The sequence below is a fragment of the Pristiophorus japonicus genome, unplaced genomic scaffold, assembly GCF_044704955.1.
Source record: "Pristiophorus japonicus isolate sPriJap1 unplaced genomic scaffold, sPriJap1.hap1 HAP1_SCAFFOLD_446, whole genome shotgun sequence".
Taxonomy (NCBI): Eukaryota; Metazoa; Chordata; class Chondrichthyes; family Pristiophoridae; genus Pristiophorus; species Pristiophorus japonicus.
This window is the reverse complement of record NW_027254348.1, coordinates 307,718-325,713: the sequence shown is the minus strand read 5'-3', so window position 1 is coordinate 325,713 and position 17,996 is coordinate 307,718. Positions and strand designations below refer to the sequence as shown.

The 17,996-nt window shown below is 50.9% G+C and overlaps 1 protein-coding gene across 1 annotated transcript in view; it reads right to left on the bottom strand.

Moving 5' to 3' along the window:
- Positions 1-252: 252 nt before the first annotated feature.
- The window catches only part of LOC139251818 (probable G-protein coupled receptor 139), a 57,998-nt gene continuing 40,254 nt past the window's right edge, over positions 253-17,996 (bottom strand). Inside the window, exon 3 of the mRNA XM_070873309.1 lies at positions 253-417. Within this exon, the coding sequence (XP_070729410.1) occupies positions 253-417 (165 nt within the window). The remainder of the gene's footprint in view (positions 418-17,996) is intronic.

Here is a 17,996-nt window from a genome sequence, read left to right as displayed (position 1 = left end):
TAAGGTGGAGATAGACAGATTTTTGAGTGATAAGGGAGTAAAGGGTTATGGGGAGCGGGCAGGGAAGTGGAGCTGAGTCCGTGATCGGATCGAGGGGTGTATGGCCTACTCCTGCTCCTATTTCTTCTGTTCTTATGTTCTTGACCTGATAGTATTACAGAAGCTGCATGCATAACATGGCACCATTATTATATTATAATGAAATGCCATTAGATGACTTTAAATGACTCTGGTTTACCACTGCTTTACACATTAGTCACACGGTACAACAACGGGACCTGCACCACCGCCGGTGGCAGAGCGACTGTGACTGCCCACTGGTGCTACAGCACATTGTGCCAAGTCAGTCAGGGTCTGTATATCAGCAGGGCCTCCTCCGGTGTGCCTCTGGTCCACCTGATTCTTGGATATCTTCCTCTGCAAACGTGACAAGAGCATGGCATAAATTAATTGACTCGGTACTATTACAGAAAGGCAACGGACGTTGTATGCTAATACGGTTTGTATCCACAATGGATGCATGGTTATAACATCTACGTTCAGAGAAAATATTTGGACTTTCAAAAGGCTTTTGACAAGGTCCCACACAAGAGATTGGTGCAAAATTAAAGCACATGGTATTGGGGGTAATGTACTGACGTGGATAGAGAACTGGTTGGCAGACAGGAAGCAGAGAGTCGGATAAACGGGTCCTTTTCAGAATGGCAGGCAGTGACCAGTGGGGTGAAAGGTCAAAATTCACTGGAACCCCACCTCACCCGCAACCTCCCCCCCCCGCCCCCCGCTCCCCCCACCTCACCCGCACCCCCCCCCAACCCCCGCCCCCCCCACCCCGCCAGTGTTTGGGCTCAGTGGAAAGGACATTTAATTTGGGACTATCTACCGGAAAGTTTGAAATCCTAAAGTACTTAAGGAAGAAACTACGAACTTTAATTGAATTTTGGACTTTTACAGGACAAATTCAAGTCTGTGGGTGGGCCTAAAGGAACTGCAGGAGCCAACGTGATTATTGGAACTGTCTGGGTGTTGGGGCTAAGGTAAAGTGTCTGGAGAAATGGATATTTGAAAACCCTTCTCCACAAGAGACATTAATATTACAACATTAACTCAGAGATGGCCAGCCATCCAACCGGACCGAGAAAAACCATCTTCAGCACGAATAAAAACAAAAGGGCCCACTACAGCCTGTATGTAAAAACCAAGCACAAAAGGACATTTCGATTACCAAGCTGATATTTTCCATCAGGAAACAGATTTAGAAGGAGCAACCCACCCAAGACATATTAACTTTTATCGAGCCCGCCAAAATATTACAAAGTAATGTCAAGCCTGCCAAATTTAAACAACGAATTCTGGACTGATTTGGCACAAAGAATAGGACAGCTCAAACCGTATAACTGGCCCCTGTTTTAACAGAGGCTAGGTTGCTACAACCTCAGGAGACACTGGGGATGCTATGCTTGTATGCCATACTAGACTATGTATCAAGAAGGGAGAGAGACCAACGCGACAGTTGAAAACTAACTTCTCCAGCCTCGAAGTCCTGAAGTCCTAAAGGGAAGGAAGAAGATCACCATCGTGGCAGCAACTGATCACAGCCAACGTGGTACCACCAAAATCCACCGCCATCGACCAAACTCCAAACAAAACTCCAACGGAAAGAAACCGAAGAATCGAAAGTTTCCAGCCTACAAGCTGTTCCTGAGCTACCAACAGGTAAAACATTACCTAAAGTACTGTAAAAACCTACTTCTAACGAAATAAAACGGGTACTTACCCCACAAATCCAAAACGCGCCTTTCCGCATCAGCGGACTCAACCCAACTGAAGATTGTGCAGTAAGAAGTCCTCTCCGATGTTTAGGGTATGGCAAGCAGAACCTACAGAAGTCAATGAACCCTGAAATCGCGAACTACTGCTAACTGACCAGAAAGGATTGGTGAGCATAGTCCCTACCTGCCCTGGAGTCTAACCTAGCTAGGATTAGGTACTGGGAGGTGGGAGGTGTAACTTTTACTGTAACCCCCTTTGAATGTGTAATGTATTGTTCTTTATTAGAGTGATTATAAGGCTGACCTTGTACTTTCTTGTCTGTAATAAAAACAAAGTTCTTTTGCACCAAACCAGTGTCCTTTGCACTTTGTCACATCCCCCAAATAAACCCAGAGTCCAGAACCCAAGGGAGTGGGAGCCATTCGAACCGCTCAAGTAGGTCAGAGGTGAACCTGAAGCCCGGGACCACCCCTTACAAATGGTGACCGCGGCAGGACTCTGGTCCAAGGGGTGTGATGCGGAGAGTGCTGGTTTGGGGGAAGAGAGGATTTCCTCCGATGTGTACAAGCAAGTGAATGTCACTGAGGAATGGGTGCTTGGTCTGTTGTGCGCTAAGCGTCCAGCCGATGCTGCAGCCCAGTGGACAGCAAGCAAGGGTCACAAAGAATCAGTAGAGAAGGCAATCTGGTCAGTCTGTCTACAGCAACAGGTCCAACTCCTCGACAAAACCAATGAGACACTACAGGCAGAGTTATGGGAATGTGCAGAGACCTATCAGGAAAGGGCTGTGGCAGAAGAAAGATTATCGGGAGAACTCCGTAAGCTAAAACAGGAAAGGACCCAAATAATGGAAAGGTTTAAAAACAGTCAGGACTATTTTCACTGTCAGGTTACCGAGGCCAAAAGTAATGAAAAGTCACTGAGGGAGGAAAGCACTCTCCTCACCCTACAAGTAAAAGAGCTCCAGGAAAGATTAAAATATATGCAGGCAGTGTATAAAGTAACTAGCACTGATGGGTTTGAATCGGGAGACCACGGTCTCTGCCAGCAACAAATTAAAAGTTTAAACCTTGCTCTGTCCAAGGCAAAAGGCATGTTATGTTTAATAAGCCGGGTACTCCCCAGGTAAACCTGGAAGAGAAGGAAGGAACCACCTGGCCACTACCTGTGGTACCGGTGACTACACCGGTGAAGCAGCAGGAGGTGGGATCGAGTTGTGGGGTGGACAGGGATAGTGAACCACTACCTGTGGTACCGGTGACTACACCGGTGAAGCAGCAGGAGGGGGGATCGAGTTGTGGGACGGACGGGGATGGTGAACCATTACCTGTGGTACCGGTGACTACACCGGTGAAGCAGCAGGAGGGGGGATCGAGTTGTGGGGTGGACAGGGATAGTGAACCACCACCACCTGTGGTACTGAGTTTCAGCTCGGCTTGGCCGCAGGGAGGAGAGGGAGGGGAGCCAGAACAGGGAGAGCCAGAACCAGGGCCAATGTGCCCAGTCCGGCAACAGAGCTTTGGCCCACCCACCAGTGGCGGGGGTCCAGGGCCCCTGGAAAGTCAGTTTGTGGTCCCCCACACTCCCCACCAGCTTAGGGCTATGATAATCCACCTGGGAAAGCTCACTCCAAAGGGAGACCCCCCGGTTCACTTTGTGGAGGTGGAACAGGTCGGGGATATTAATGGGTGCGATGATGCAGAAATGGCAAAGATGCTTCTCCTATCCCTCGACAGCAAACTGTACCAGTCCCTCTCTACTGAGAGCAAAAGAGGACAGAAAACACTTGCTGCCACCCAGACAGACATTTAGAAACTATGGGCTGCAATGACGGAGTCCCTTCTCTAGAGTAAACGGTGCAGCTCACAGGAGAAACCCCACAGGCTTTCTCAGACCGACTGTGGCCTGTGTACCAGAGCGCCTGTAGTGGGGACATAGACAGAGATCACTGAAACCCGGCCGAGTTAGCCCACTGGCTCCGAAGCCTAGTCACTGACAGTTTACCCAGAATAAGAACCAGGGCTGAGGCCTGGTTCGACCCCAGAGAGCCCCAGGCCACAGAACAGGGATTGTTTAGGCAACTGACCCGAGCTTACAGAAACAGCAGAGGGACAGAAGAGCCCCCACAAAAGGGAAGGGTTCACGAAATCCGACCTAACCAAGACAAGAGGGAATGGCACCATGAGGGGGGTAACCCCCCCAATACAAAGCATACCTGCTTCGGGTACGGAAAGAGTGGGCAATGGAGAAAGGATTGTGGAAATCCTTGGGAGAATAGCGCAGGAAAGAATTCTCCAACCCCGGCCCAAAAGACCGGGACAGATAAGCCAGTCCCTCCCCACTCGTTTGAGACCGATTTACCTGCGCTCCGAGCCATGTTAGATGGCCCTGGGAGGGTAGCCACTGCCACCGGTACAGAGATCCCACCTGCCCTCTCCCAACCAAAACCGTGACTGGGACAGGCACAGCCCGTCCACCTGTGGGCCCTCGAGTATGATGTGTGGGGGAGACTGACCGTACAGATGGAAGTGGAAAAGGTGAAAGGGACTTACCTGCTGGACACCGGTCCCTCAAGCTCCCTTGTCTATACAGCGAACCCCACCACCTCACCTCTGTCTAACGGGGTCCCCTACAGCTTGGTGGGATTCACAGGCACTGAACAGACTGGCTCATTCTCCGTTCCGCTCTCCATTCATTTCGGTACACTCCACACCAAGTGGACTTGTGTCCTGATGAAGTGGGAGCAGGAAGGGAGAGGGATCCCAGGCCACGGGATCCTAGTGGATTTAAGAAACCACTGTCTTTGGGGGTCAGTCTGTACGGGACAGGAGAGTGAGGTGATGGTTATCCCAGGAAAACAGGGAAAAGGGACAGTGTGCACCATGAAACCAAAGGATGGTTACGACCTTGAATCACTGGTCAGTAACACCCCTGTAGAATATCAAGCGTATGTGAGGGAAAACCTTGCAGCTTTTGCTACTCACAAACACGACTGCGGGAGAATAAATGGGGTCGAGGTTAGCATAGATGGTGACCCCATGACCTGACCACAGAAACAGTACAACTTCCCCAGGGAGGTGGAGACAGACATGGAAACAGCCTTGGGTTCTCTGGTTAAACAGGGGGTATTGAGACCAATAGCTACCCATGTGAACTCTCCATTGTGGCCGGTTAAGAAACCAGACAACTCCTGGAGAGCCACGGTGGACTATCGAGTACTCGACCGTAACATCCCCGCCTGTGCACCCACGGTTGCTGCTGTCGCTGACCTCACTGGAAGTATCCCAGCCTCCGCGACCACCTTCATGGTGCTGGATATTTCCAACGGGTTCTGGTCCATACCTTTAAGAAGGGAAGATCAGAACAAGTTTGCTTTTACCTTTAAAGGGCAGCAATACACTTGGAACTGTCTCCCTCGGAGTTTCCACAACAGCCCCAGTGTTTTCCACCAGTGTATGGCCAACTGTTTAAAGGGCTTTAGCAGACCCCAGCAGTTGGTGCAGTATGTGGATGACCTGCTCCTGTTCACCGATCAGGGGGAGGAACATGGCCCACTGCTGGCTGAGCTACTGGAGCTGCTGAAAGAAGAGGGATTTAAAGTAAACCCCAAGAAGGCACAGATCGGCCTGAAGGAAGTCAAATTCCTGGGACTGTGAGTGCGCTGGGGAGAGAGCCATTGACAAGGCTAGAAGGGAAGCAGTGCAGAAGTTACCCGCCCCCAACACAGTGACAGGAGTAAGATCTTTTCTCGGGCTAACCGGGTACTGCAGAGATTACATTGAGGATTATGCAGCCACTGCACCCCCTCTGCTCCGACTCCTACACAAGGGAGTGGAGTGGGAATGGGACAAAGGTTGTGAGGCAGCATTTATCCAGCTCAAGAAAGACCTACAGACCGTGCCAGCTCTAGGGGCCATCGATGGGGGTAAAGAGTTTTTCCTGGAGGAAGCAGCCAGTGGGGACAGTCTGATTGCAGTACTGCTCCAAGAGCGGCATGGCTGGCTGAGACCAGTGGTCTACTCCTCCAGGATACTCACGGACATGGAGAAGGGATACTCCAACTGTGAGCGGCACCTCCTAGCCACTCACTGGGCTGTGAAAAGATCACTGATAACATAGAAACATAGAAAATAGGTGCAGGAGTAGGCCATTCGGCCCTTCGAGCCTGCACCACCATTCAATAAGATCATGACTGATCATTCCCTCAGTACCCCTTTCCTGCTTTCTCTCCATACCCCTTGATCCCTTTAGCCGTAAGGGCCACATCTAACTCCCTCTTGAATATATCCAATGAACTGGCATCAACAACTTTCTGCGGCAGGGAATTCCACAGGTTAACAACTCTCTGAGTGAAGAAGTTTCTCCTCATCTCCGTCCTAAATGGCTTACCCCTTATCCTCAGACTGTGTCCCCTGGTTCTCAACTTCCCCAACATCGGGAACATTCTACCCGCATCTAACCTGTCCAGTTCCGTCAGAATCTTATATGTTTCTATGAGATCCCCTCTCATCCTTCTAAACTCCAATGTATAAAGGCCCAGTTGATCCAGTCTCTCCTCATATGACAGTCCAGCCATCCCTGGAATCAGTCTGGTGAACCTTCGCTGCACTCCCTCAATAGCAAGAATGTCCTTCCTCAGATTAGGAGACCAAACTGAACACAATACTCCAGGTGTGGCCTCACCAAGGCCCTGTACAACTGCAGTAAGACCTCCCAGCTCCTATACTCAAATCCCCTAGCTATGAAGGCCAACATACCATTTGCCTTCTTTACCGCCTGCTGTACCTGTATGCCCACTTTCAGTGACTGATGAACCCTGACACCCAGGTCTCGTTGCACCTCCCCTTTTCCTAATCTGCTGCCATTGAAATAATATTCTGCCTTCGTGTTTTTGCCCCCAAAGTGGATAACCTCACATTTATCTACATTATACTGCATCTGCCATGCATTTGCCCATTCACCTAACCTGTCCAAGTCACCCTGCAGCCTCTTAGCATCCTCCTCACAGCTCACACCGCCACCCAGCTTAGTGTCATCTGCAAACTTGAGAGGAGGGTCCCCTATCACACTCCTTACCCACCATACTCCCACCCAAATGTTCCTGGACGGGAGAATCAAGGACGGGACAGTGAGCAGTGCCCACATTGCTCGCTGGACCCTGCTCCTCTCCCAAATGGACCTAAGGGTAAAGGGTCTCTGCGAGCCAAGACTCACAGCCAACATGATTTATCCAGGGACAGCCCACTGGTGTTCTGTAGAAGGGGTATGGGAAATTAACATAGGCTTTCGGGCTGGGTTACACCCCACAGGCCGAGAGATCTATGTGGACGGTTCAAGCACAGAATCTGCGGGTGAACGACTCACAGGCTGCGGAGTTTATGACCCCGAGGCAGCTATTGCCCTGGTGATTAAACTCCCCAGTACTATGAGCGCCCAGCACGCTGAACTGTCTGTGGTGGTCTATGTAGTCTGTAAGGGGTTTTCACAGGGTTGTTGTGCCTTGGGTGTCTCTCTCTGGCCTTCTGCCCTCACAGCTTATGCCTGGCCGGTGAGGTGCCCTGAGTGCTGCAAGAGCACCCCTGGAGAGACTGTGTCCACAGCTTATGCCTGGCCGGTGAGGTACCCTGAGTGCTGCAAGAGCACCCCTGGAGAGACTGTGTCCACAGTTTATGAAGGGGGTTTTGAGACTCGTACGTCCCCACAGCTTATGCCTAGCCTGTGAGGCACCTGTGAGTGTCAAACACTCCTAACCCCTTCTTCCCGAGCCTGTGACACACAGTTGAGCGTTTTCAAGGCGCTCTTAGCTTCCCTTACACGGTTCTGACATACGACTCACGATCAGGAGATGTAATACAATAGAACTGAGACAAGGTGATTCCAAGAGGAACTTCAGCTTCCAATTTATTTGACAAGGTGTAACTCAACAAACAGCAATACACCAACAAAACAATCCCCCTAAATCCCACTAAACGGACACAACGAAAATCTTTACACCAGTTTAGCAGTACAATGCCCAACCTCCCACCTTTCCTGGCCTAACTGAGTTGGGAGTTCCGGGGACCAGAGGTTATACTCACTACTGTGCCTTCTGCAGTCTGGTGGTTTGTTTCTTCTATCTTCGGTGTCTTCAGACACTGGTTTTCCTTCAGTGTCGAGAGGCTTGTGGTTGTTGAATCACGAGGGCAGGGGAAATCATCACTTCTTTCTCACTATGTCAGAAACCCCTTTTTATAGCCAGATTATCCAGTCCGCCTCTCCTGCTGAAGTCGATTCTTCTCATTGGTGGACTTTTTGATTTTGAAAAATGCAGCAGTTTTAGATTGACGGTTTTTTTTCCACTGATCTTAACCTACTCAAGGTTTGAGTGGGTGTTGATTGCATTGGCCTCCTGTAGCCATTGTGCTAGTCTGGCCTGAGCCAGATATTTCTATGCCTGATGAAAAAGGTGTTGGAATATGTATGTGGCATTGTTTAAATGCTAATGTTTTCAAGGGGCAAGTTTCGAGGGTATACAGTTCCCAGACAATTTGATTAGTTCCAATGTCCAAACTGGCCCTTTTGATATTCACAGCACAGACTGATCCAACAGTCCTTTTCCTTCTGGGTAAAATGAGGGGGTTTTTGTCCTCCCCTACATAATCCCCCATCTGACACAGTCAGACACCACTCGAGTGTGTCAAAGTTCAGGGTGGTGAGAAAACCCTCGGTCTCCCAAATTGCCCAACTTTCCCCAGTTTAACTCTAAACTGATCCCGTCGATATATATCGTAATTCCTTTTAACGCGGTACTAAACACAGAAATCCAACAGGTTACAATACACGACAGCAACATACATATATGTACTTAAGGTTACAGCAGTAATTGTACATTGAGTCTCATTTCAGTCTTAACCGTAAAACAAAGAAACCTGCCCTGCAAACTCCCCAGGAGCCATGTATGAAAAACGCAGTCATCCCTGGGAATAACAAAACCGCCTAAGTGTCGCGGTCAAGCTTTGTTTACACACCTTGAGTGTTTAGCAATGGCTCTCCTGGCTGTGTAGTAGCCTGAGGAACTGCGTTCTTTTTCTTTTTCTCCTGAGCTTACAGCTTGTAACCAGCAGATAAGCTACAATCAGGAGTTGGCCGATCACCAAGGCATGCGATCCCACCCGGATCCATGCAGGTATGTCTGCCCGTATCCCCAAATCCCACCATGCTGGGGGTTTAATCTGGGCAATCTCCCCTGCTAGAATTTCAGTTTTCTGCTCCATGGTGTAAAACTGTTTTTGAGACAAATCCACTGCCTGGAGGAGGGCTGTAAGTTTCTCAGGTAGTGGGGCAATGGGATAGCCAAACTGGGCGACATATTGTTGTAGATGGCTGAGGTTGTTTTGTACCGTGAGGTGAATCGTGGAAGGTTCAGGGATGGGTATGATTCTGGTGTGTGCCACTTGAACCTCTGCCCTGGGTTTAAAGCAAAAGCTGCTGTACGGAATTGGACACCACCTTCCCGGTCCGTGTTCATACCGTTGGGCACTTGTGGTGACACAATATGTCCCACTGCCTACATATGCTACCTGTGGAGGCATGTGGTTAGGGGCCATTACCTCCATTGTGCAATTGATAGACTCTGCCCCAGCAGTGCTGAACCCGCATTGTGGCCTTGCAAAAGCGTTCAAGTGCTGGGGGCACAGGATTACCTGTGCTCCCCTGCTCCGACAACCCGAGAGGTCTGCACCTGTCACAGTGTGCTCCCACATTGTGACATCAGGTGGGACCTCTTGGAATCGAACATGCACCCCTCCACGAATGACTCCCACATTCTCCACTCGGTACAGGGGTGCTGGTCGTGGGGACGCCCCCATCACGGGCATCCTGACCACCACACCCATGGTGGTATGGTTTGACTTTCCACAGTCCACTGGTACCGGGTAGGCTTCCGACGCTACACGAAGTTGGCAAGGACTCAAAACATTATCATAAGGGTGCAGTGCTGCTAAGTGCTGGTTGCTGATCCAGGAGGGGACCTGTCCCTGTCTCAGATCCTCGAGGTTACTCCGTCCCTCTCCCAGCAACCAGGCCCCATAGAGCACGCAAAGCTCATTTTGGGCGGCTTGATGGGAGGCGTTTCTATCCTCCCGAATCAAAGCGTTTACAGCCCTGGCCTGCGCCTCCAATTGAGAGATAATCTCCTTTAAGTGAACTGTCATTGCCACCTCTTGGTGGAGCGCGGATCCCACGACGGTATTCTCGTCCCCCAGGACTTTGTGCAGCTGATTCTTTAACCCATTTATCTGGAGGGCCAGCTGCATGTTATCCAAACTGTTTATGGCGGACGCCCCGGTGTTAAACCCCGTAAGAATGTCATTTAAAGTGCCACGCCTCTGCCTGCCCGGTTCAGCCCTATCCCACTGTTTATACAAGTCTGTCACACTGACATCCCCGAAGTCCAGTTCATAGACCTTCCGGAACATCTCCCGCAGCAGAGCCTGGTCTAACAGCTCGGTTTCCCGGGGACACCACGTGGGTAGGTGGACTTCTGTCAGATTTAGCACCACTGATGTCACCGTGCAGTGTACCCCCTGATAAAGTCGTTTCTCGGTAGGGACCAACACTAAACCATTCCCCGGCCCCCTGGTTGTTGTCGGGCCCTCGTGTGGGGCGGTGGGCTTGGCCGTGGGTGGGGGCTTCCTTTCCCGAACTACAAGTTCGGTGGCATTTACTGGTACCCGGGGATTGGGGGTCACACACGCCTCCCCGCTGCGATCCCATCCCACCCAATCCCCGACATCCTGCCCCCACCTATAGAAAGCAATGGAGACCCCCTCTGAACACACGCGAGTGGATCCCCACATACACAAATAAATTCCTTGGTCGTACGCCCACCATTTCTCCCAGCACACTGTGACCCTGCCAGATGACCCCATGATGGTTCGGGAGGTATCATTATCCAGACGTTCCCAGTCCGAGTGTCAGTCTCCCACTTCCCTCTAGAGCTTTCTGAGCCACCACCACCGTCCCAGAGGTATGTCCCCTTGGCAAGTTAGGCATACCTTCCTGCCTTCAGTCACTCTCACTCTTGAAGTGACCACAGTGATCTCCGGGCAGGGGATGGAGGCCTCTCCGTAGGTAAAGTCCTTATGGTTGGAGTACTTGGTGGAGTTCGATCCCAACCACCCAGGCCATCTCCCCTCGTGGGAGTAGGTGACCCGGCCATCCGCCACCGGAGTCCCTTCTCCTGTGGTCACTGTCGGCGCTCTGCCCCCAGAGCATCCGAAAACCAGGGAGTCCTCGGTGTCCCCTCGGTGCCCGGTGCAGATCCTTAGCGATACCAGCATCACTAACGTCCAGTAGGGAGGTGTTGACATCTGAAAGGCAAGAAGAACATGGCCTTACCTTGAGAGACCTCTCCAGGCTTGGCCCACGTAACATGTTCCGAACATAAAATGCTGTACCCAACCATCACTGCCTTACCTAAACACATATACACACAACACAAAGTAACAAAACAGGAAGGGAAAATATACACACCGCCACCCGTCCCCGGGTGGCCAGGCTATATCCTGTCACTGTACAGGCGTCGTCGACCACTCGGCTGACCGTACCCTGGGGACCAGGATGTCCTCCGCTGAGGGGCTCATATAGTCCCCCTTAATGAGTCTTGTGCTGCCCTCCAAGGCCCTCCCGAGCCCCGGATAATCGGTGGGAGACCCTTGCTAGTACAACAGAGCACCCTCCCTGTTGTCTTTCGCCTTCTCGGTCTGGGGCGGGGAGCTCAGTAAACAGGGGACCACGGTGCCCTGGGCTGTGGCACTCTGTTACTCCTCCTTACTGTCGGTGCAGAGTCCCACGTTATGGGCTGCAATACCATCTCCTCCACCTCTTGGGCTAGCCCCAGCTGATCCACCATGGGAGGTTCAGCTTCCCCTTGGACCTTGCTAATGGTAGAGCCTTTCTCCCTACTTCTGTTAGTGGGCTGGGAACCTCTACCCAGTGGTGGGATAGCCTTACAGGAGCAGTGAACCAGCCCCGGCTGTAGAGTTTCGGGGCCCGCTGCCTCCTCCGGAGCCTCCAAATCCACCGGGGCCTGTTCCTCCCCCAGTGCCCGATTCCCTTCCCTCGCTCATCCCCTCTGTTTTTTACCTCTTTTGGGGTCAAACAATTTACACTGATTAATGTGATACCACTTCACCCGGCGAGGTAATCGAACCGCATAGACCATAGGGCTAGCCTTGTCCACAATGTTGTATGGTCCCATATACAGTGGTTCAAATACCCCGACCCGAGCATAGTTCCTCACCATGGCCTGGTCCCCTATCTCCCATTCGTGGTGTTTGCTGGGTTCTAGCAGCAATCGGTTACTCTGATGCTGTCTGCCCATGTTACTAGCAGCCTGCCAGTGAATCTGTTCAAACAGGTTCCTGACAAACCGGTCCCGGTTCACCTCTCGGAGCTGCCCTTCGGTGAGAACCGGCACCAACACATGCACTGGGGATCTCATGATCCGGCCCGTCATCAGCTCATGGGGTGAGTACCCTGTGCTCTTTGACTGACTGGCCCGGATTCCCATGAGGACCAACGGTAAGACCTCCACCCACTTGTTCGGTGAGTCTCCCGTCTCCTTGCGCAGCCTTTCCTTTAGGGTCTGGTTCAGGCGTTCTACGGGGCCTGAGGACTGAGGGTTGTAGGCGACATGCCATTTGGCTCTTATCCCCAGTACCTTTAGGGTGGCCTGCATCACCTGGCCGGTGAAATGGCTTCCCCGGTCGGACTCTACGATTTGAGGTAGACCCCACCGAGAGAACACCTCCCTCACCAGGATTTTTGCAGTCCCCACCGCGGTAGCTGTTCGGCAAGGGAAGGCTTCCACCCACTTGGAAAACACATCCACCAGGACGAGGCAGTATTTATAACCTCCCTGGGCGGCCGGTAGGGGTCCGATGTAGTCGATCTGGATCGACTGCCATGGTCCCTCTACCCGCCTACGAAACGAATTTAAGGAGCTAGGAGCTAAATTAAAAAGTAGGACCTCAAAAGTAGTAATCTCCGGATTGCTACCAGTGCCACGTGATAGTCAGAGTAGGAATCGCAGGATAGAGCAGATGAATACGTGGCTTGAGCAGTGGTGCAACAGGGAGGGATTCAAATTCCTGGGGCAATGGAACCCATTCTGGGGGAGGTGGGACCAGTACAAACCGGACGGTCTGCACCTGGGCAGGACCGGAACCAATGTCCTAGGGGGAGTGTTTGCTAGTGCTGTTGGGGAGGATTTAAACTGATATGGCAGGGGGATGGGAACCAATGCAGGGAGACAGAGGGAAACAAAAAGGAGGCAAAAGCAAAAGACAGAAAGGAGATGAGGAAAAGTGGAGGGCAGAGAAACCCAAGGCAAAGAACAAAAAGGGCCACTGTCCAGCAAAATTCTAAAAGGATAAAGGGTGTTAAAAGAACAAGCCTGAAGGCTTTGTGTCTTAATGCAAGGAGTATCCGCAATAAAGTGGATGAATTAACTGTGCAAATAGATGTTAACAAATATGATGTGATTGGGATTACGGAGACGTGACTCCAGGATGATCAGGGCTGGGAACTCAACATCCATGGGTATTCAACATTCAGGAAAGATAGAATAAAAGAAAAAGGAGGTGGGGTAGCATTGCTGGTTAAGGAGCAAATTAAGGCAATAGTTAGGAAGGACATTAGCTTGGATGATGTGGAATCTATATGGGTAGAGCTGCAGAATACCAAAGGACAAAAAACGTTAGTGGGAGTTGTGTACAGACCTCCAAACAGTAGTAGTGATGTTGGGGAGGGCATCAAACATGAAATTAGAGGTGCGTGCAATAAAGGTGCAGCAGTTATAATGGGTGACTTTAATATGCACATAGCTTGGGTTAACCAAACTGGAAGCAATACGGTAGAGGAGGATTTCCTGGAGTGCATAAGGGATGGTTTTTTAGACCAATATGTCGAGGAACCAACGAGGGGGGAGGCCATCTTAGACTGGGTGTTGTGTAATGAGAGAGGATTAATTAGCAATCTCGTTGTGCGAGGCCCCTTGGGGAAGAGTGACCATAATATGGTGGAATTCTGCATTAGGATGGAGAATGAAACAGTTAATTCAGAGACCATGGTCCAGAACTTAAAGAAGGGTAACTTTGAAGGTATGAGGCGTGAATTGGCTAGGATAGATTGGCGAATGATACTGAAGGGGTTGACTGTGGATGGGCAATGGCAGACATTTAGAGACCGCATGGATGAACTACAACAATTGTACATTCCTGTCTGTCGTAAAAATAAAAAAGGGAAGGTGGCTCAACCGTGGCTATCAAGGGAAATCAGGGATAGCATTAAAGCCAAGGAAGTGGCATACAAATTGGCCAGAAATAGCAGAGAACCCGGGGACTGGGAGAAATTTAGAACTCAGCAGAGGAGGACAAAGGGTTTGATTAGGGCAGGGAAAATGGAGTACGAGAAGAAGCTTGCAGGGAACATTAAGACGGATTGCAAAAGGTTCTATAGATATGTAAAGAGAAAAAGGTTAGTAAAGACAAACGTAGGTCCCCTGCAGTCAGAATCAGGGGAAGTCATAACGGGGAACAAAGAAATGGCGGACCAATTGAACAAGTACTTTGGTTCGGTATTCACTGAGGAGGACGCAAACAACCTTCCGGATATAAAAGGGGTCGGAGGGTCTAGTAAGGAGGAGGAACTGAGGGAAATCCTTATTAGTCGGGAAATTGTGTTGGGGAAATTGATGGGATTGAAGGCCGATAAATCCCCAGGGCCTGATGGACTGCATCCCAGAGTACTTAAGGAGGTGGCCTTGGAAATAGTGGATGCATTGACAGTCATTTTCCAACATTCCATTGACTCTGGATCAGTTCCTATGGAGTGGAGGGTAGCCAATGTAACCCCACTTTTTAAAAAAGGAGGGAGAGAGAAAACAGGGAATTACAGATCGGTCAGCCTGACATCGGTAGTGGGTAAAATGATGGAATCAATTATTAAGGATGTCATTGCAGTGCATTTGGAAAGAGGTAATATGATAGGTCCAAGTCAGCATGGATTTGTGAAAGGGAAATCATGCTTGACAAATCTTCTGGAATTTTTTGAGGATGTTTCCAGTAGAGTGGACAAGGGAGAACCAGTTGATGTGGTATATTTGGACTTTCAGAAGGCTTTCGACAAGGTCCCACACAAGAGATTAATGTGCAAAGTTAAAGCACATGGGATTGGGGGTAGTGTGCTGACATGGATTGAGAACTGGTTGTCAGACAGGAAGCAAAGAGTAGGAGTAAATGGGGACTTTTCAGAATGGCAGGCAGTGACTAGTGGGGTACCGCAAGGTTCTGTGCTGGGGCCCCAGCTGTTTACACTGTACATTAATGATTTAGACGAGGGGATGAAATGTAGTATCTCCAAATTTGCGGATGACACTAAGTTGGGTGGCAGTGTGAGCTGCAAGGAGGATTCTATGAGGCTGCAGAGCGACTTGGATAGGTTAGGTGAGTGGGCAAATGCATGGCAGATGAAGTATAATGTGGATAAATGTGAGGTTATCCACTTTGGTGGTAAAAACAGAGAAACAGACTATTATCTGAATGGTGACAGATTAGGAAAAGGGCAGGTGCAACGAGACCTGGGTGTCATGGTACATCAGTCATTGAAGGTTGGCATGCAGGTACAGCAGGCGGTTAAGAAAGCAAATGGCATGTTGGCCTTCATAGCGAGGGGATTTGAGTACAAGGGCAGGGAGGTGTTGCTACAATTGTACAGGGCCTTGGTGAGGCCACACCTGGAGTATTGTGCACAGTTTTGGTCTCCTAACCTGAGGAAGGACATTCTTGCTATTGAGGGAGTGCAGCGAAGGTTCACCAGACTGATTCCCGGGATGGCGGGACTGACCTATCAAGAAAGACTGGATCAACTGGGCTTGTATTCACTGGAGTTCAGAAGAATGAGAGGGGAACTCATAGAAACGTTTAAAATTCTGACGGGGTTAGACAGGTTAGATGCAGGAAGAATGTTCCCAATGTTGGGGAAGTCCAGAACCAGGGGACACAGTCTAAGGATAAGGGGGAAGCCATTTAGTACCGAGATGAGGAGCAATTTCTTCACCCAGAGAGTGGTGAACCTGTGGAATTCTCTACCACAGAAAGTTGTTGAGGCCAATTCACTAAATATATTCAAAAAGGAGTTAGATGAAGTCCTTACTACTCGGGGGATCAAGGGGTATGGTGAGAAAGCAGGAATGGGGTACTGAAGTTGCATGTTCAGCCATGAACTCATTGAATGGCGGTGCAGGCTAGAAGGGCCGAATGGCCTACTCCTGCACCTATTTTCTATGTTTCTATGTTTCTATGTCCCATAGACACCTTCCTTTTCTGAGGGTCTGGGTTGTTTGCAGCACAAACCAGACAGCCCGCACAGAAGTCGCGGACATCTTCCCGGAGGTCTGGCCACCACCCTGCCTTTACTACCCATTGCCAGGTAGATTCCGGCCCAGGGTGTCCCGCACCTGGACCCTCATGGGCCAGCTGAAGGAATTCCCTCCGGTATTGTGGCGGCACTACCCATTTGTCCCCTTTAAACAACATGCCTTCCCGCACAGCAATATCTACAGCACTGTATGGGCCCTCCGCCTTTTCCCCCCTTTTAATAGCAGCCAAGGCAGCCTTCAGGATCGGATCCTGCATCTGGACTACTTTAAGGTCCGGGGCCACAGCCACCCCTACGCTCCCTTGTGTCCCTGGCTTGCTTCTTGCTGCTGCTATCCTGCCTGCCTCGTATGGGTCCCATGGGCGACCTGTGCGAGCACCTTCCCTTGCCAGCAGGTCTGCCTGCTGGTTACCTTCCCCCCGTGGCTCAGTTTTGGAGTGGGCCTTTACCTTATGGATATATACATCCCCGGTTTCTCCCACTGCAGCCACGATCTTTTCTAGCAGGGGTTTGGTCACAAGGGGCTTCCCAGCCACAGAGGTGTACCCCCGGCGTGACCAAATCGCCAGATACTCTGCACACCAATTGTAAGTGAACATGCTGTCCGAGCAAATCGTGTATGGGGGAGGGAATTCCTCGGGGTGTGTGACCACATACATCACCGCCGAGAGTTCCGCCTGCTGGGCGCTCAGGGTGCATGGGAGTTTAAGAGCCAAGGCAATTCCTGCCTTGGGATCCCAAACTCCGCAGCCCGTGAGTCTTGTACCCGCGGACACTGAACTGGAGCCATTAACGTAGATCTCGTGGCCTGTGGGGTGTATCCCTGCCCGAAATCCAAAGTTAATGTCCCACACTCCCTCCACAGAGCATCGATGTGGCTGCCCTGGATAGATTAAATTTGCTGAGAGCCTGGGCTCGCAGAGGCCCTTGACCTTTAAAGTCATTTGGGAGAGGAGGAGGGTCCAGCGAGTGATTCTAACACAGCTCACTCTCCCGTCCTTAATCCTCCCGTCCAACAGCATCTGTGTCGGGGTATGATGGGTGAGGAGTGTAATGGGGGATATTCCGCTAAAGATCTGAGCTCTCTTTACTGCCCAGTGGGTGGCAAGCAAGTGCCTCTCACAATTGGAGTATCCCTTTTCTACCTCCGTGAGGACCCTGGAGGAGTACACCACTGGTCTCAGCTGACCGTTTCACCCCTGGAGCAACACTGCACTTAAGCTGTCACCACTGGCTGCCACCTCCAGGAAGAATTCCTCCCCCCCATCAATTGCCCCGAGGGCTGGTGCTACCTGCAGGTCTCTCTTAAGACGGACAAATGCTGCCTCACAGCCCTTGTCCCATTCCCACTCGACCCCCTTATGTAGGAGTCTGAGCAGAGGGGCGGCAGTGGCTGCATAGTCCTCGATGAAGTCCCTACAGTAGCCGGTGATTCCCAGGAAAGACCTTACCCCCGACACATCCCTGGGGACAGGGAGTTCCTGCACTGCCTTTCTTCTAGCCTCATCAATGGCCCTTTCTCCTGCCCTTATCGTCAGGCCCAGGAATTTTACTTCTCCTAGACCTATCTGGGCTTTCTTGGGGTTAACTTTAAAACCCCCTTCCTTCAGTAAGACCAGCAGTTCGGCCAGCAGTGGACCGTGTTCCTCACTGCTGTCTGTGAACAACAACAGGTCGTCCACATACTGGACCAGCTGGTGTGGCTGGCTGAACCTGTTAAGCAGTTCGCCATGCATTGGTGAAAGGTGCTGGGACTATTATGAAAGCCCTGTGGGAGGCAGCTCCAGGTATACTGCTGTTCC